This window comes from Myodes glareolus, chromosome 4 (genome assembly GCF_982192425.1).
Source record: "Myodes glareolus chromosome 4, mMyoGla1.1, whole genome shotgun sequence".
Lineage (NCBI taxonomy): Eukaryota > Metazoa > Chordata > Mammalia > Rodentia > Cricetidae > Myodes > Myodes glareolus.
In genome coordinates this window covers 36,118,389-36,138,837 of record NC_142029.1, presented here as the reverse complement: position 1 = coordinate 36,138,837, position 20,449 = coordinate 36,118,389, and the positions used below count along the sequence as shown (strand labels likewise).

The 20,449-nt window shown below is 40.2% G+C and overlaps 1 protein-coding gene across 6 annotated transcripts in view; it reads left to right on the top strand.

Annotated features, from left to right (window-relative positions):
- Mlip (muscular LMNA interacting protein) overlaps positions 1-20,449 on the top strand; it is a 262,529-nt gene that overhangs the window by 89,501 nt on the left and 152,579 nt on the right. For 2 of the 6 annotated variants that reach the window (XM_087905393.1, XM_087905387.1), the window contains exon 2: positions 17,992-18,049. The exons of the other annotated variants lie outside the window; for them this stretch is intronic. In XM_087905393.1, coding sequence (XP_087761519.1) covers positions 18,047-18,049 — 3 coding nt within the window. In that variant the 5' untranslated portion in view covers positions 17,992-18,046. The remainder of the gene's footprint in view (positions 1-17,991; positions 18,050-20,449) is intronic. 6 annotated transcript variants of the gene reach the window in all.

Genomic DNA, 20,449 nt, shown 5'->3' with positions numbered 1-20,449 from the left:
CCTGTTTTCTTATCCAGTCTCTAAGTCTGTGCCTTTTTATAGGTGAGTTGAGTCCATTAATATTAAGAGATATTAATGACCTGTGGTTGTTGATTCCGTTTATTATTTGTGTGTGTGTGTGTGTGTAGTAGAGTTTGTGTGTTTCTCTTCTTTGAGTTGTGGTTGTGAAGGGTCGCTAGATGTCTGAGTTATTGTAGGCAGTGATGGCAATGTTGGATTCCTTGGGTTGCGATTTTCCTTCTATTACTTTCTGTAGGGATGGATTTGTGGCTACGAATTGTTTAAATTTATTTTTATCCTGGAATGTTTTGTTTTCTCCGTTGATAGTGAACGATGGCTTGGCTGGGTATAGTAGTCTGGGTTTGCATCCATGGTCTCTTAGTTTCTGCAGTACCTCTATCCAGGATCTTCTGGCTTTCATGGTTTCCATAGAGAAGTCTGGTGTAAGCCTGATAGGTTTACCTTTATAAGTCACTTGACCTTTTTCCTTTGCAGCTCTTAATATTCTTTCTTTAATCTGGATGTTTTGTGTTTTGATTATTATATGGCGAGGGGACTTTTTTTTTTTTTGATCCAGTCTATTTGGCGTTCTATATGCTTCTTGAACCTTCATAGGAATATCGTTCTTTAGATTAGGAAAGTTTTCTTCTTTAATTTTGTTAAATATATTTTCTGGGCCTTTGATCTGCAGTTCTTCTCCTTCTTCAATCCCTATTATTCTTAGATTTTGTTTTTTTATTGTGTCCCAGATTTCCTGAATGTTTTGTGAAGAGAATTTGTTGAGTTTGCTGTTTTCTTTGACCAGAGCATTTATTTTCTCTATGGTATCTTCAGAATCTGAGATTCGTTCTTCTATCTCTTGTATTCTATTGGTTATGCTTGATTCTGTAGACTCCGCTCGTTTACCTAGGTTTTCCATATCCAGCCGGTTCTCGTTTTGTGTTTTCTTCATTGCCTCCATTTCAGTTTTCAATTCTTGGACTGTTTCCTTTACTTGTTTGATTGTTTTTTCTTGGTTTCTCAGGGTCTCATTCACGGATTTACTTATTTCTTCAAACTTTTTGTTATATTTCTTATCCATTTCTATACTCATTTCTTCAAACTTTTTGTTATACTTCTCGACCAGTTCCTTAAGGGAATTATTCATATCCTGTTTAAGGGACTCTATTGCTTTCATAATGGCACTTTTTTCCACTTCCTCTGGGTTAGAGTGTTCAAATCCTTCTGTTGTAGGGTCATTGGGATCTGGTGTTTTCATGTTGTTTTTCAGATTGTTGGAGGAGGTCTTGCCTTGGTGTCTGCCCATCTCTTCGTTCAAATGCTCTCTATTGGAACTTCTGGTAGCGGGTCAGGTTCCCTGGATGGAAGCTGGGATGGCAGGCTGGAGAGTTTAGCAGGGTGGAACCAGCACTGCAGGTTGACCTGGGAGTCTATGTGGTCGGGGAAAGTCCTAGCTCCTCCTCGCCGGGCCCCTGCCGCGGGCCAGAATCATACTCACCCCTCTGATGGCCCTCTGGATGGAAGCTGGGATGGCTGGCGGAGGCGCTAGCAGGCTTGAACCAGCAGAGCAGGCTGACCTGGGAGTCTATTGGGTCGGGGAAGGTCCTAGCCCCTCCTCGCCGGGCCCCTGCCGTGGGCTGGAATCCCACTCACCCCTCTGATGGTCCTCTGGATGGAAGCTGGGATGGCTGGCAGAGGCCTTAGCAGGCTGGAGCCAGCAGAGCAGGCTGACCTGGGAGTCTATGGGGTCGGGGAAAGTCCTAGCTCCTCCTCGCCGGGCCCCTGCCGCGGACAGAATCACACTCACCCCTCTGAAGGCCCTCTGGATGGAAGCTGGGATCTCTCATCCAATTCTTTAAGGGAGTTTTTCATATCCTGTTTAAGTGACTCCATTGCTTTCATAATGGAACTTTTTTCCACTTCTTCTGGATTAAGGTGTTCAAGTCCTTCTATTGTAGGGTCGTTGGGATCTGGTGTTTTCATGTTGTTTTTCAGATTGTTGGAGGAGGTCTTGCCTTGGCATCTGCCCATCTCTTCCTTCAAATGCTCTCTATTGGATCTTCTGGTAGCGGGTCAGGTTCCCTTGTTGGGTAGGGACTTCACTGACAGAAGGCCTACCTTTCCTCAGGCAGGCTATTGAAACACAGGCACACCCTCCTTCTGGGTCACGCCTACAGCCTAGGCCCAGTATGCAAGGCAGCTGAGCTGGGGAAATTTTATGGCCCCAGGGGGAAGGGAGAAATATAGGATGGTGTACCTGGATGGAAGCTGGGATGGCAGGCGGGAGAGCTTAGCAGGGTGGAGCCACCACTGCAGGGTGATCTGGGAGTCAAGGGGGTCGGGAAAAGTCTGCACTCTTCCTCACCGGCCTTCTGCCACGTGCCAGAAGCAAACTCACCCCTCTGATGGATGTCTGCTCTCTATCTCTTTTTAATGTGAATTTTCTTCCCAATATAAATCTCAAGTTATTTTATTGTTTTTTTTTAAAAGACGAATAGATCACTTGGTTTTTATTACATTTATGTATTGAGTGTGTGTTTTTTTTGTGTGTGCTGTGCATCAGGCTCAGCATCAAGTCCCTTTACCCACCGCACCATCTCACTGGTCTGAGAATTTAGATTAGGTCAGCTTACACAGTAAAGGCATCCTTATGTACACGTACTGCAATGCTTTGGTCTCAATACTTTTCCTTCCCGCTGTCCCCCTCCATGCTCTAAACTCTCCTGTGACTGATTCTCCTCAGTTGCCCAGGTTGCACCTCTCCTGCACTCTTATTGCATGTGCTCCCCAGCAAACACTCATAAATGGACAAGTGTGATTTCATGAAATTAAAAAGCTTTTGTCCAGCAAAAGAAACCAGAATGAGGAGACAGCACCCAGAAGAGAAAAACCTTTGTTAATTTAAATACATCTTTGGCTTTTAAATGCTTTTTTGATCTTTATGTGTGGCAAATATTTCCTCCCCATCTATGAGAATATTAATGCAATATTTTTAATCTAACTCTAGGAAAACAGTTATTGCAATTTATTATAGGTGTTGTTTTAAATTTAAACTTTTGAAGTTTCATCCTGAAGACATTTCTATCATTCCTATCATAGGACATACACATTTTTGTGCACATGAACATGTATTCACACACATGCTAAGAGGAGGCAGTGTTGTGTAATGTCAGAATAGGCGCTTTTATTTACTTTCAATTAAAAATGTTTCACTTATTATTATTTTCAGTGTGTTTATGCCAGCACAAATGTGTGTGTGTGTGTATGGGTGTGTGCATGTAAAGGTATATTACTTTGGGATATATTTATGCCATGAGACTCATATAGAGAGTAGAGATTAGAGCATCTTTAACAAGGCTCTCATTTTCTATTACTGAGGAAGGTTCTGTACTATGTTTCCATCTTCGTGTGTACTCTTGTTTAGCTAGTGCGTGGGCAGCTCTGCCTCGGCTTTCCATCTTGCTGTGGGAGTACAGGGATTCCACGCGTGAGCCAGCACATTTACTTTTCTGTTGGTTCTAAGGATCACACTCAGGTCATCAACCTTGCATGGCAAATGTTTTTGTCCACCGAGCCATCTTGCCTGCCTCTTATTAACTTCCACACGAGAACTCTCTAGTCTAGGCAGAGTTTCTCTCAGCAGGTTACTGAGGCTGAGGAGGTTAATAGATTCAGACGGGATTGAAATAGCAGATTCGTGGTTCAGAGTTGTGTCAAGGCAAGAGGAAGGAGGGCGTGATTTGTTCATTGCTTGGCCATCTCTGCAGCTCATCAGCAGCTGACACAATTAGGTGTCTGTCAATGAGCCCTATTGCCTGACTCAGACCTTGTCAGTGTAACCACTGCTTTCTTAATGTCTGCTAGTTTGACACGGGCTGGGCTCTGTAGAGTTGGTAAGTTGGGCCGTGAGTTCCCTGATATTGGTGCGATTCCTTTAAACTGTCACTGTGTCAGTTCCTTTGACATCGATGATAGCTGCGTCTGTTTGTATCTTGTTTCATGTCACATTAGCTATATTTCAGGTAACAGTTGCTGTTTATAATGAACGGCAGCAGAGAACAGATGTTAAAGTAGCCGTGGATCAGCGTGCCTTCATTGGGGAATTGCTCCCTTTTACTGTCAGATGAGTAATGAAAAAAGAATTTGTGTAAGTAAGTTGTGGGAAAGAGTGAGCATGAAGAATTTGAGAAGTTATTTTGTATTTAAGCTGCAACTTTTCAAGATTAAAATAAGATTATACATCTAAAATTTTTCTTTTATATTTTAGGTAGAAAGAGTTGAGAACTTAAAAATGTAGTAGGATTTTAGTCACTAGATATTGAAATATTTCAAAATATAAGTTTAGCTTTAACATAGTCTTAGTTGTAAATTCAGATTATAAAATACAGAAGCCAGTGTTTCTGCTTTTCCCCTTTGTCCTTACTTAAACCAGTCTCTCTTTCCCTCCTTCCCTCCCTCCCTTTCTTCCTCCCTCCCTCCCTCCTTCCCCTTTCTTCTTTCCCTATCTTGGTAACCAAATTCCTGATATTCCAGAGACTTCTCTGTTCTTAGGTGAAGCTAAGGACTTCATCATTTATTTTGCCCTGGTTGCTTCCCTTTAAGAGTCTGCCCAGCACTGAGAGGAGCAGTGATTTTCTGGCTGTGGAGCAGAACTGCATTTGCTATTGGAATAATAAATAAATGGTACTGAATGTTCCTGCAGCTTTTATGGGAGGCATTGCTTCTGCCATCAGGGTCACATTACCTAGATGGAGGATTTATCTAGTCCCCTGCGAATGTATCCCTGAGCGATTTGATTGTTCTCAGTGTCTTTGAGCAGGAGGGCATGGGTGTGTATAAATAGCTGGGAATTTCTTTTATATTTGTATAAGTAAGAAATGAAAAGTATTCTTTGCTTTGCAAATTTAATCTTTCCCCTCCCTGAGTTCTTCAGAGAAGAGAAAGCAGTGTATTGTCAGAGATCCTTAACTCTCCCTCCCGCCCAGTGTGGCACTTCAGCTGTGCTCAGTGTAACCTGCTTATGATAAAGACCTTCTAATCTCAGCATCAAGGGGACATTTGAATGGTGAACAAAAGCTCAAATATCTAAGCACTGTGCCTTTCTGTAAATTCTTCTAGGCCTCATTTATTTTCTGTCTTAAAGTTATATATGTCAAGACTTGAAGTCTCCTTGTGGGGAATCTTCAGAGATTTCCCTCAAATGAGTTCACATTTTGTCATAAACACAAGTTTCTTAAGAGACCCAATAACACACACACACACACATACACACACACACACTCAGACACACAGACACACACACACTCAGACACACAGACACACACACACACACTCAGACACACAGACACACACACACACACTCAGACACACAGAAACACACACACACTCAGACACACAGACACACACACACACACACATAAATATATGCGCTTTCATATTCATTGTATTTGGACTGAAGAGTGCTTCTCACTAGAATCACTAGAAGTGAGCCTCATGGCATACTATTCTTTTTCAGTTCTCTAAATGAACAACTGAGGCACAGAGCAGATGAGTGACAGTCACATCTCAACCTTACTTGTAACTGTACTTTTTTGTTGGGACCAGCAACCTGCAAATAATGACTCAGGGACTTAATATTAATTAGGAATGCTTGGCCTTAGCTTGGGCTTTCCCCCAACTAGCTCTCATAACTCCAACTAGCCGGTTTCTATTAATCTGTATTCTGCTGGATGTCTCAGTTACCTCTACTCTGAACTGCATGTCTGACTTCTTGAGTTTCTCTCTGTCATCTCTTGCATGACTAGATTCCTTCCTCTGAGTTCGTCTTTCTCTGCCCCAAAGTCCCATCTAAACCTCCTGCCTAGCTGTTCAGCTTTTTAATACACCAATCACAGCAATACATCTCCACACAGGGTACAAATATTCCACAATACTCACTCGTGACACCGACCCACTGGCACCTCTCAGTAGAGTATCACTGAGAACCATTGCACTGTAGTGGTTAATATCACAGTACTACATAGCCTGAAAGACCTGAAGTGTGCCAATCCTATAACTGGCCTAGTGCATGACTTTGGGGAAGCTGAATTTACTATTATTGAGCATTAGAATTTCCTCTTTAAAATGTAGAGAATGCTAGTGTTCAGCTCATGGTTTATATGAAGACTGACTGAGAAGGCACTCAGAAATATTTTTCATACAGTAAGCAGTAGGTGCATGTTAGCTTGATTTGCATGTTCAGTATGATATTGTGATCACCATCGCTTTTTCTGGTGAAATCAGAATGTAGTGGGGGATATTTCGAGGTAGCAGGTTTCTCATTTATAGCTAGGATACAGGTAAACAAAAGCAATCCATGAGATTAAGCCGTGCAAACCAGCAGGGCGAGTCCGAACAGTGTTGAAAGCACAGCTGCAGCATTGTGTGAGAAGCCTTCCCGTTGCCAAGTGTTGATCCGTTCTTTCGGAAAGGTCATTGTGTAAGGAACTGCCTACCAGCACTTTCCCTCACACAAGCATCTATTCATGTCCATTTTCTTACTCAGGCTTCTGGAGTGCCAGCCTCTGATCAAAGTCCTCAGTTTCTTGTCTCCCCAAGAGGCACTGGATAAATGAACTAAGCTTCGCCTTGTTTTATGTAGATGTCCGCAGGTCCACAATGCCCTGGAATTCTAAAAAAGAAATTTTTAGGCTGCATTCCAAATCCTCTGGGTTCTCTCCAAGATGTCTCACCCCAGCCTGAAGTTCTACAGCTCAGCTTCCCGGACTGCATCCTAAAAGTTGAACTTTGAAACTGTTAAGGGGATATACTCTCCATATGATTGTTAACAACTTTTTTCCTTAGTTATGCAATATAATTTAATCTCAAGGCTATAAACTCTCCTTATATCTTATCCATACCATTTATATCTTTCTCCTTTGTATTTTAATACTAGACTTATGTCCAACTGCTCATTTAGCGTTTTTTCTTGAACATCTGGAAGATCTCGCTAACCTAATGCATCGAAAATTAAACTCCAACATGCTCTTTCCTTAATTCACTTGTCATGAGTTGAATATGTAAAATTTTAGTTCACCCTTGTCTTTATAACCTTTGGTATTGATGGGACAAAATGTTTGAAAAAAGAACTTACGGAAGGCAGGCTTTCCTATGGCCCATCATGTGAGGATACAGTCCATCATGGTGGGGAAGGCACGGCAGTAGGTACCTTGAGACAGATGACCACATGGCATCTGTTGTCAGGAAGGTGTGTGTGTGTGTGTGTGTGTGTGTGTGTGTGAGAGAGAGAGAGAGAGAGAGAGAGAGAGAGAGAGAGAGAGAGAGAGAGAGAGAGAGAAATGCAAAACTCAGCTCCCTTTCCAGTTTGGTTCAGTCCAGGACCCCAGCCCATGGGTTGGTGGTGCTGCCCACATTTTGGGTCTGTCATTTCACATAAATTAACTTTATAGAGAATCTCCCCACAGTTACCCATTACTCTTAACACAGGTATCCAGTATGGCATCTGGGATCGAGCTAGTGCTCAATCAATATTTGTCGAACTAGCCTCATGCAACAACTACAACTGAGAAAGCAGAAGGCAGGGATGGTTTTCAGAAAGTCCTTACTAATATGCGCAACCTCCATACAGCCTAGAACTTTATCACTTCTGTGCCTGTGAGGAAAGAACATGAAGAGGCATTAAAAAATTGCCCCGAGTTTTTAAACTGCAGAGGAAGTAGGAGTTTTGAATTTATTGCACCTAGGTTTGGGTTCAGACTATTAATGAGTCCTTTCTGCTGATTCAGTGACGCAGCAGAGGTGGATGCTCTGTTGAGGGTATGAAGAAAGGATTAAGGTAGAGAGGAAAACAAAAGCAAGGACCAAGAAACTTCAGATCACCTAAGCTGTTGAGGCCCCCTGATTCTTCGCAGAGGGGCAGCTATTGATAAAACTGATGCAGAGAGGAGGAAGAGAATCCAGGTTTTGGGTCCCCATGCTTAATCTGTGGTGGGGATACCAATACTACTAGTCTAAATAAAAATATGATGCGTTTCAACAGGCTGATACTACTAGGTAGTGGATCAGTTATGAAAAAAGTGTATAAGAAAAAGATATTTTCAGATACTTTTGGGAAAAATGCATTTTCTTTAATTTTTTTTTAAAAATTCTCTACTGTGTGAGACCCTGACCCTGTGTCAGGAAATCTGTTCCCCGTGGGAAGTGACCTGTCTGTACGTCCTGAAGTCTGCTTGGGAAGCATGTGGAAAGGAGAACACAGGAATGAGCTGAGCTTGCTAGTCACCTCTGCTTAGGCGCTGTGTTTCCACTGGGAGCTTCCAGAAAAGATCATGGGGTTATTTTCTCTTTGCTTTAGTTCCAAGACAAGATGCAGCATTTTTAGGATAATGTATTTTCTGCACTTTGCATATTTAGTTTAAGCAAAATGGTTTAAGAATTGAGGTGAAATAATTTTTTTCTCTGAAGAAAATATAAGGGATTGAAAGGTGTATGTGTGTAGGTGTGTGTGCGTGCATGTGTGTGCACGCTCATGTAGTGTGTACAGTGTGTGTGTGTGTATACATATGTGTATGTTTTCTCCACATGCTATGATTATATATCCCTTCCAAAGCTGTCATTGAAATTTAATTGATGTCTTAGCAGTGATGGAAGGTGGGGCCTTTAAGAGGTGGTTGGCTTATAAGTACTGCCCTGTCACAAATGGATTAACTCACCCTAGTGGAACTGGAATTGAAGAGGTTTGACCTTCATGCCTTTCTTGTGCATGTCTCCTTCTGATATGTTATGGTATAGTAAGAAGGCCCTCACTAGATTTGGTATTTCCAACCTTTCCGTCTGAGTCACATAAGCATTTGTTGTTAGTAACATACCCAAGTCTGTGGCATTTTGTTATAGCAGCAAAAAAACAGACTAAGACACTGAGATTCTGTGATAGATGAGACAGTCTTGCTTCCAGAGTTGACAGAGACCACAATGCGATGGACTCTAAGATGTGACTTTTTGCCTCTCTTTCTAGCTCATTTTTTTTTTTTTTAAAATTATGGGACGCATCAGAGAACGAGTCCCCCAAAGCATGCCTGCTCCCAGGTGTTGGAATCGACTGGGTCTCAGCATTAGTGGGCATTGTTGTTCAGTTATTATTAACCCCCAAACATTTATATAAGAAGAATTAGCTACTTTTCTTGAATAGATTAAATTGCAGTGATTGTAGTGGGTTTATAACCTGTAAGTATATTCACACTTTTATTCCGACATTCTAATTTTTCAACTATATACCTATTTTACATCTTACATTCATGAAGAAGTATGTGTATACTGAAAAAAATTTATATAGTGGAGGAATGAGATCATTTTATTTTATTGGTTTGTACATAGGGCTGGGAGACAATTCTTTGTGTATGCTGTTGAATACACCGATTATAACTTAAACATCCTCTGTGCTCAGACTCAGGCAGAAACTCAATTTTCAATGTTTAGCTGATACTTTGGTGCTTCTTAAGTTTTTGGTATCATAGAGGACACTGATATACCACAAGGAATTTTCTCCATATTTTCAAATGAGCATGCTTATTCTTATAGATTGCAACTCAATATTTGAAAGCATTCTTTTGTATTAAAAGACATATGAAAAAATTGAACTACATGGGGCTGGACAACCTGCAAAAACATAAAATTAAAATTTTAGAGCTAATTAAGGTGGATTTTAAAGGCATAAATTATGTTGCCATAGCAAAAATATAACATAAATATCTTTATTTTCAAAGAAGCCATCTTTTTTTTCCTAATGGACATTCATTCAGTGAATATTGAAACAAGAAATTAAAAATATAAGTGAATCTGTAGAGAATTTCCATATAGAGGCATGTTGAATCACGCAACTTAATTTTAAAAGTTAAAGGTTCCTTAAACATAGTAATCAGTCAACAAGGCTGAAAATCTATGCTCAGGATATGAATACCACTGGGACCTGTGAAGTGCAATTTTTATTAGTATTAACACTAAAAGCCCTGAGTTAGATAGCAAAGGTGAAAGCTGAAAGATCAGAGAAGCAGAACAACCAGCTGCTAGAGACTTCTTCTATGAAATCTCAGACTGAATGGCAGGGATCCTGTCTCTATGAATCCTCAGACTTAATGGGGGAGATCCTGTCTTTATGCATCCTTAGACTGAAAGTTCCCATCTCCACCTACCTTGTATTCCTGTCTCCACTTCCCATGTGCTGGGATCAAAGCTTGAGTCACCACCGCAGGGCTCTGTTTCTTATTTAGACTGGTTCAATCTCGTGTAGCCCAGGGTTGCCTTGAACTCCTGATCTTCCTGCTTCGTTCTCCCAAGTGCTAGGATTTAAGGCAGTGCCACCACCGCCTAGCCTTTATGGCTAATTAGTGGCTAGTTACATTCTCTGATCTCCAGAAAACTTTATTTTGCTGTGGGATAATGCTCTTGTATATTGTAAAGTTTTGTCACTTGTAATAGTTTAATAAAATGTTGATTGGTCAGTAGCCAGGCAGGAAGTATAGGTAGGGTGACCAGACTAAGAGAATTCTGGGAAGAGGAAAAGCAGAGTGTCAGTCACCAGACAGACACAGAGGAAGCAAGATGAGAATGACTTACTGAGAAAAGAAACCAAGTCAGAAGACTAAATAGAGACAAGAATTAAGGGTTAACTTAAAAGTTGTAAGAACTAGTTAATAGCTGGGCAATGGAGGTGCATGGCCTTTAATCCCAGCACTTGGGAGGCAGAGGCAGGTGGATCTGTGTGAGTTTGAGATCAGCCTGATCTACAGAACAAGTCCGAGGACAGCCAGGACTGTTTCACAGAGAAACCCTGTCTTAAAAAAGAGATAGTTAGTTATAAGCCTGAGCTAATAGGCCAAACAGGTTATAATTAATATAAGCCTCTGTGTGTTTTCTTGGGACTGCACAGCTGTGGGACCAGGCATGACAGAAACTTCCATTTACGCTATTTGTTGGAAGACAAACAAAACATCATACAACAGACCTGTATTTGCTGACCTTGAATTTTAAACTATCTGTTATTGCATTTCACCTTATTGAGGTTGTGTCCCAAGGCCACAGTATGATTTTTTTTTTGGGGGGTAAGATTGAAGTCTACATCTTTTTCTTTTAACAAGTGCAAATGCGTTGAACATGTATTGGTTTTGATCAATGCCAGGAAAGTGGAGTGGCCTGGGTTTTAGGGCAGACTTGAGTCTGTGGATGGCTCTGAGACTATTCCTCCAGCAAAATGCTTCTGCTTGATCTTTTGAGTCTTTCAGGAATAAGCCTCAAACTATATCCCAAAAATAAACTACAATTTACCGTAATATCAAACATACTTGAATAATTTGATGAAGTCTGAATAAGCCCAATATTGAGCTTATTTTCTTAAAATTTGCACTGAGCATACTTCATTATATTCTTAAATTATCTTGTTTGAACTGCTGTGGAACTTAAATAGTCTCAAAATGATGATGTTGTAACAAGACTAGGATGGCAGTTTAGTCTCTGGAAGAAGTCCAGTCTTAATCCGGTCCCTTGTCTTCAATCCTTAACTGAACCTGTGCACATCAGAAAGACTCTCCAGTGCCCACACACAGCACCACAGACAATTTTCCTGCTCATATTTGCCAATAGTACCTTCCTTCTTTCACACAGACCTTGGAAGTTTTATCCTGAGAAAAAGTAAAATGAATAAAATAACCCATTAGTTTAATTGTTTCTTTCATTATTTCTTAGGCTTCTGTGTTTGTGGAAGCACAAGCAAATGTTCTCAAACTCCACCCATCATCAGAAGAAATCCATTTCTTATGTATGCTCTGCTTCTGCCTCAACTTTTTCATTGGAGGTGGTCTCCCTTAGCGCTTAAAGCAGAACATGATCAAGGCAGCATGGTACAGAGCATCAGTGTCTCGTGAGGATGTATTAAATCATTTGGGTAGCTGTATTACTGATACTGACTTTAAACGTCTACTAGATTAAAAAGGACTCAGATGTTGGCATCTCACACTTCTCCCCAGCTTCCAGATCTTTCATTTTTTCTGACTCAGTTTTGATGGTCCCTGAACTATGGCAGGGTGTAAGGGACATGGGGAGGGTGTCTGGGGTAGAAAGGTGGGAAGAAAGAAAACTGGGGCATAAGGAGTTGGGGGACTGTGGGGGTGAGGAGATTGGTTTCAAAGAAAACATAAGAAAAAGACATGAGGCTTCAAGAAGACATGTTGGGGAGATATGGGGAAAATTGGAGGTGGGGGAAAGGGTGGATGTATCATATTTCATTATACACCTATATGGAATTCTCAAGAATAAGGAAAATTGCATTCATACACACATATACACATATATGCATGTATAAGCATATACAACCCTTCCCAAATAGTTTAATAAAAGAAAACTGAAAATAAAATAAAACCGAACAACAAAGTACTTAGTCCTTTTGTCTTCATAACAACGTCAGTCTTGATTTTTCGTTTAAAATATTTCTTTTTTTTTGGTGTTTCAAGACAGGATTTCTCTGTAGCTTTGGAGTCTGTCCTGGAACTAGCTTTTGTATACCAGGCTGGCCTCAAACTCACAGAGATCCACCTGTCTCTGCCTCCAGAGTGCTGGGATTAAAAGTGTGTGCCACCACCACTCAGATAAATATTTCCCTTTTAATTTTGAGTCAGAACAGCTTCTTTTGCTCATTAAAATAATGCAATTTAGATCGGGAATTTCTCCTATAGGCTCATGGTTTGAGTTTGCTCCCCTACTGGTGGCACTGTCCTGGAGGCAGTAGGCCAGGTTCAGCTTCTAATGGTGATATTTCCTGCTGGTTCAAGGCTGCCATCCGGAAGCCGTGAGCCAAAATAAACATCTTGTCCCTTCCGCTGCTTGTGAGTTATTTTGTCACCGCAGCACAAAAGTAAGTCGCTACAGACATTAGTCTTCTCAACATCAGGACAGCCCTCCCTTTGCAGCTGTCCCACAGTGCTTCACAGCTGCTAGAACATCACTCTACCACAGAGCTACAGCCTCACCCCAGGCAGTCACCACGCCCCTGACACAGCATCTGTATGAGAAGCAGTTGTCCTGGAGTACTGAGCACCACCGGGTGCAGGGTACTCTCTGTGTATGTGTTTATGCGTGTTTGCTACAGAGAGACTCCCCATACATACTCCCATAAACCTAATGTAGGAGCTCCTGGCATGTATGCCCTTGAAACGCATAAGCAGTCCTCAAATTCCAAGTTAAATATTCAGGGGATGATCTATAATTTTGCTCAGCATAAATTTGAATTTTATATGTTTGTGCAAATTGCAACAATTGTCCCAATCACTTTTTTTAAAATAATAGTGTTCTATACTATTTCAAAATCACAGCATTATTGAAATTTTAGGTTAGTTAAATGCTTGTTTTGGGGGTGCTATCCTGTGTGTCACTGAGTGTCAAAATAAGCCTATTTTCTACCCACTGAATTCCAGGTATATAACTTTTCCCTTTTTGGTGACAAATCAAAATGTCTCCTGGCATTGCTAAATGTGCCATGGGGAACAAACTCTCCCATGATTAGAAGACTTTTTGATGATGAGTGAAAGTTGAGCCATCATAATTCATCATATAGAAAATTCAACAGATACTCTGTTATACTTTGTGATTTATTCCTAAGAACCTACTCCATTCACAGAATTACAAAATTGATTTATATTATTTTTGCTTTCTAAAGTACTTATTGATATGGAAATTGAAGTAGTAAAAATCCCCATTACTTTTAAGCAATCTGATCGCTAAGGTCCCTTTATTCTTTGGATTGAACACCGTCAACTTTTTTTCTGTTGAATATCAGTGCACTTGCTTGATGCAAGCATTTCTCTTTATTGACAAGAATTATTCAACATTTGAATGTGTGATGAAATGGTGAGTGGGACCAGATTTTCTTATGGAATATGGGCAGAAGATTGTTAGGATTAATCTTGCTTGTAAGGGTTGTTTTTCTAGCCATCATGATTGGCAGCTTGTGGTTTTGAATGCTAATCCACCAAGATAGTTTTCAGAAGAGAAACTGCAGCTAAGTGAAGCATTGATAACATGTCAGCCTGGAGCTTCTTTACATGACTCTATCAGGATCTAGACCCAAAAGCTCAAGAGACGTGTAAGAACAGAGCAGGATCCAGTTTCAGAGGGGACTTCTCTAGCCATCTTTCTTGAACTTTATATTCCATTTATTACCCATGCTGGCACTATCATTTCTGCAGAACTGACAGTGTTTCCTTTAGGGCTTCTAGACTGAAGTGGAGTAAAAGTAAAGGGACTAGTTCTTTTGGCTGGATAGTTTTGCTTGATAGTTGAGTGTAATTTTAAGGCAAATCAAAATTATTGGTCTACTAATAGCATGGGGTATACTTTTTAAATGGAGGTAAATAGAGGTAAGAAATGGTGGATTTTTGGACTCTTCATACATGGTGCTGTGTTGAATTATCTTGGGTCAAGAAAAAAACAGGCTAGCTAAAAGACCAAGTATATTTTTCTTTATTATAAGGGGCAAACTCAGGACACAGGAACGAGAAGTCCAAGCTCAACTGTGTAGCACAGGAATGACACACACACACAAACACACACACACACACACACACAGAGAGAGAGAGAGAGAGAGAGAGAGAGAGAGAGAGAACCTTGGGCCCAAAAGTCATGCCTTAACCTGATCCCACCCCTTAAATATTGTTGGCTGACAAAGATTCCCCATCATCTCTCCCTTTTGTCTAAATAAGAGTAATCTAAACCCAAGACAAAACTATATACAACAGGAGCAGATATCAAGTATAAAATACAACCAACATAAATAATATTAAACAAAATAACACATGCTAGATGTTTAATAAACATTCTGAACACACTGTGACTCATTTAGAGTTCTTTTATATCTGAATCTGTCCTTATTGCATATCTGTAATCCTTTTTTTTGATCAGGATGGCTTCTTAAAATGCTAAGCTGCGGCCTGACTTGTACTAAGACTGTTTTGCCTTTTGGCTCTGCCTAGTCCAACATGGCGGGGTGGAGGTCTGTTTAGTGTGGGCATTGCTCATAACCCTATTTTTAGTCACACAGCGAGTTCATGTTGCCATTAAGCAAGTTGTAGCACTCTGCTCACACCATTTAAATGCTTGGTCTCCTGAAAGAACCAGAATTCGTGCTGGCAGCATGGTTCAGGAAGTCTGTTTTAAAACTGCATTTTTTTTTGTGCTACCACTGAATAAGAAAGACCTTTAACGAGAAGAGCCCATCAGAAAAGAAAAAGTGTGACTAGACTTTGTTTTTTAGTGTCTAGAATTCCTTTTGAAGCCCTCTCAGGTTTTACGTGAATTTAGCTAGCCCCACGTTGGGCACCAATTTGTTGTAGGAGGCAGCTTGTGTACTCCCTGCTGTCCAGACTCCTGAAATAACCACATAAAAACTATTTTAATTAAATCACTGCTTGGCCCATTAGCTCTAGCTTCTTATTGGCTAACTCTTACATCTTAATTTAACCTATTTTTATTAATCTGTGTATTGCCATGAGGCTGTGCTTACTGGGTAAAGCTTTTGCATCTGTCTTTAGTGGGGCTACATGGGTTTTTTGACTCCACCTTCTTTCTCCCAACATTTAGTTTAGTTTGTCCCACCTACCTAGATTCTGCTCTGCACAGGTCTAAGACAGTTTCTTTGTTAACCAATGGTATTCACAGCATACAGAGGGGAATCCCACATCAATGTTGTACTATGGTTCTCTGAAAGAATAGTGCTAGTAGAGTGAACATATATGATGCCTCAGCAGTTCCCATGTTGCTGGAATCTGGGAGGATTCCTAGAGAGCTGTTGGTCTTCTCCCCACATTGGAATCTTGAAAATGTAGATTTTAGTCTCAGCAAAGGAAATTCTCAGCAGAGGATAGATGAATTTGCCAGTGAGAGTGAGGACAAGCAGACAAAAAGCCAAAGCTTCCTTCTTCCATATCATTTTATGTGGGGGTGCCATTGAAGGTGTGGCCTAGATTTAGAGTCTTTCCACTTAAAATAATCCAATATAAAAATCCTTCACAGCTATGTGTGCTGGTATTTTGTTTGTGCACAAGCACATAAAGCTTGCCTGAAGGTCAGAGTGTAGAGCTAAGGCACTAGTAAGTCATAGAGGCCAGGCAGTGGTAGCACACACTTTTAATCCCAGTGCTTGGGAGGCAGACGCAGAGGCAGACAGATCTCTGTGAGTTCAAGACCACCCTGGGCTACACAAAATTGATCAAGTCTGAAAGGGAAAAAGAGCCAGGTGGTGGTGGCTCACACCTTTAATCTCAGTAATTGGATGCCAGGTGCTTTAATCCGAGCACTAGGAAGGTGGAGACAGGAAAGGATATGGCTGGGGAGAGAGGAGTATAAGGCAGGAGGAGACAGGACAACATTGCATTCAGTTTGAGGATCCGTAGAGATAAGATCTTGCCACTTTGGTCTGAGCATTTAGAGAGGTAAGAATTCTCTAGTGACTGGCTGCTCTGCTTCTCTGATCTTTCAGCCCCCCACTCCATATCTGACTTCAGGTTTTTATTTAATAAGGCTAATTAGGATTGCATTACAACTATGCCCAGTTTCTTGGGTTTTAGTTGATTTCTGTGGTCAAGATGAGTAACCAGGATGATTGATATTGAATCATTTCAAAATAATCTGATATTGATGTTATAAACATCTTATTTAATTTTACTGTTCTGTTAGTAGTTAAGAAAGTGATACCATAAAAATCAGGAAGGTTTGTAGAACTTTTTTAAATAGTATTTTTCTAATCCAAATATATTCAAATATATGCATATGAAATAACACATACCTTCAATCTATCAAAAGTAGTATTACAGCAGTACATTAATAGAAATACAAACACCATTGCATTAGAATTATTGTGGTAACAGAATGGTGGATATGGTTTTCCAAGCAATTGCACAACATGGCATTATGGAGGAGGTGTGCAGGCAGTATGGTTTCTTGGACTTCTGTCACTTCAGTGTATGGACTGAGCAGTTTCATTACAGTGAGGAGGAACTATAGAGATACTGAACCACAAAGAGTTCTCCATTCATCTGCTCTAGTAGTTTTCAAATTTATGACCCCCAAGCAAAGAGTGTGTGTTTTAACAGAACTGGAGACTAGCCTCCAAAACAACTTACCCAAATATTTTCTAATGAATTTGCTTCTATTCTGCTTTCTATCTGAAATATATTTACTGGAATACTTTCTTTCTTTCTCTCTTTTGTTCATTCATTCTTTCTTTTTTCTTTCTTTCTTTCTACCATTAAAGCCCATTTATTTCTTTCATTTTTTCCATTCATCTTTTTTTTTATTTTACATACTAATCCCAGTTCCCCTCTCTCCCTCCTTCTGCTCCCCCCTCCTTGCTATTGTGATGTTTTCTAAGACAGCATTTTACTTACAAAGAGATGAGTCATTCTAATGGAGATAGTGTGGTTCATAGAATGTTTAGTATTTAACCCTTCACAGAAACAGTTGCCAGCCCCTGAGAACCATTTAATGAGATATTTGTAAACCCTAGCACACAAAGACATAAAAAAAAAGAAATTGTTGTTATGCACTGACAATGATGACTTAGACAACAAGATGATAATGGTGCTATTGGTCAAGCTCCTATTATGTTATGATGGTGTTAATAATGACATGTTGACAGTAATAACAAAAATATAAACAAAAGAAATTTATTTCTTGAACTACAAGCTTTGTATTGTTTTCTCTTTTTTGTAGAAGCAACTTCCTATATTGCCTAGATAATATACACTTAATACTTTCACTTTGGCTTGTTAGCGAAATTCCTTCGGAAAACTGCTGTGAGCTAGACAAGATCGTGATGTGTAAGGTCTAGTCACTGCGTGTTGGGGCTACTTCAGAGGATACTCTGGCCTGTTTCTTTGAACAACTGCATAATGAAGCCTCTAATCTCGTCGTCTATTTTTTTTTCATGCTGTAACGTTTTCACTTTTGCAGTTTCTTCAGATACGATTAGCAGTGTCCATTGGAGCCTTCACCTGTGTGAGGCTGGATGGTGAGTTCTGGGCATTTTCTTCAACCCTGATAGCCTTCCAGGAAATATGCTTGCCTTCCTTCTGGAATTTTAAAAAACACATTTCCAAAGATCAAACAAAGAAAGAATTCCTGGCCTATGCCAATAAGGGGTCTTATTAACTGATAATTTTTGCTATGTCTATAGCCTAAAAATATTTCCTTCATTTCTGCCACTCCCAGACTCCGAATGCGCCTTAAAGTAAATTGGATTCACTTGGAAACTTAGCATCCATTTCTTCTCTCAGTTATGAATTCACAAAGAGATCGGTCTCTCCTTTTTAAAGCGGTTTCCCTGGCAACAGAACCACCCTGAAATGATCAGAGCGGTGTGTCATTTTTGAAGTTTGACTTTCTGACAAAGCGGCCTGACTCAGTGGGATGAGGAAAACAGCCCCTAAACACAAACACTTCCGAAACATGTCAGTGGTGAGCTACACGGCGGGGAAAGTCCACTGAGGTGACTTCTCTGTAGATCACATGTCAGCCCCCATCTGCACCACCCTCCTCCACCAACTGGCAAAGGGAAATATCTCTTGAAGTAGCTATCTTTGTAGCAGAGAACAGATGGGGGTGATTCTTAAAGTGGATCGATTACCATAAAGATATATTCTGGGCAACAGTGGGTAGACAGAGAGTGGGAAGACAGCAGCAGGCACATGAAATGAACTCACCTTGTGATTGCTCAACCTTGCTTATCTGCAGGCTAAAATAAACACACGGGCCATCAAAGACGGATAATAGGGACACAAACATTGTCTTCTAGCCAGACAGGGAAGAATGAGAACCACATGGTTCTTATTGAGTTCCTAGACTGTTTTTAATATGTTTTCCTACCTTTACAATAGGTTGAAAAAAGAATATTTAGTATATATCCCTGGCATCCCCCAACACTATGTTGATGTGTTATTTTCCAGTGATCAGTCAGAACCGCATTCATTTTGGGTTTCCTTCTTTTCTTCAATCCTATTCCAGCTCTTGCAACTAAAATCCAATGGAGAGGTTGAAAGAGTAACTGGCATGGAAAGAGGGGTACAGTAAATCCTTCTGATTTTTAATATAGTTCTCTTCTACCTGTTAATAAAAGTGAGAAAAAGATTTACAGACCTTATTGAAAACTTTGAGATCTATAGCGACTCTCAAATGCACACACAGAACAGATGGATGCCCCAAATAGGGGCTCATCAAAGTTTACTCCTAATGAGTTCACACTGTTGTTGACAGACAAATGAGCAATATTGTCCTGCTTGCTGGCCTTCAGATGGAGCATGTCTGGAGGCCCTAGCAACATCTAGCACGGTGGTAGGCATCATATAGATTTACTTGACAAAAACAAAACAAAACATGTCCTAACAACAGAGTTTCTTAACTCTTATGCTCTGAGTGCCCAAGGTTTGGAGTAGAAGAGAAATATTTGAAAAGTTTTTTTGTTGTTGTTGTAGTTTTGCTTTTTCTTATAAAGGAACATTTGAATACCTTTCTTAAAGTGCAAGGGGATTATTTTCCTGAACTCTATACAGATCATATTTCTTTTTTTATTGATTTTATTGAGATATACATTTTCTCTGCTTCCCTTTCCTCTCCCTTCCTCTTTTCTCCCCTCCCCTTCAACCCTTTCCTATGGTTCCCATACTCCCAATTTACTCAGGATATCTTGTCTTTTTCTATTTCCCATGTAGATTGGATCCATGTATGTCTCTCTTAGGTCTTCATTGTTGTCTAGGTTCTCTGGGATTATGAACTGTAGGCTGTTTTTTTTTTGTTTTATGTCTAAAACCCACTTATGATGGAGTACATATGATATTTATCTTTCTGGGTCTGGGTTACCTCACTCAATATAATGTTTTATAAGTCCATCCATTTTCCTGCAAATTTCAAGTTGTCATTATTTTTGTTCTGCTGTGTAGTATAAAAGTATTCCTTTGTGTAAATATACTACATTTTCCTTATCCATTCTTCAGTTGAGGGACATTTAGATTGTTTCCAGTTTCTGGTTATGACAAACAATGCTGCTATGGACATAGCTGAGCATCTCCTTGTAGCACAATTGAGCATTGTTTGGATATATACACAAAAGTGGTATTGCTGGGTATTGAGGAAGGTTGTTTCCTAATTTTCTGAGAAATTGCCACACTGATATCCAAAGGGACTGTACCAGTTTGCACTCCCACCAGCAATGCAGAAGTGTTCCCTTTATCCCACATCCTCTCCAGCATAGGTTGCCATCAGTGTTTTTGATCTTGGCCATTCTGACAGGTGTAAGATGGAATCTCAGAGTTGTTTTGATTTGCATTTCTCTGATGACTAAGGATGTTGGACATTTCATTAAGTGCCTTTCAGTCATTTTAGATTCCTCTGTTGAGAGTTCTCTGTTTAGGTCTGT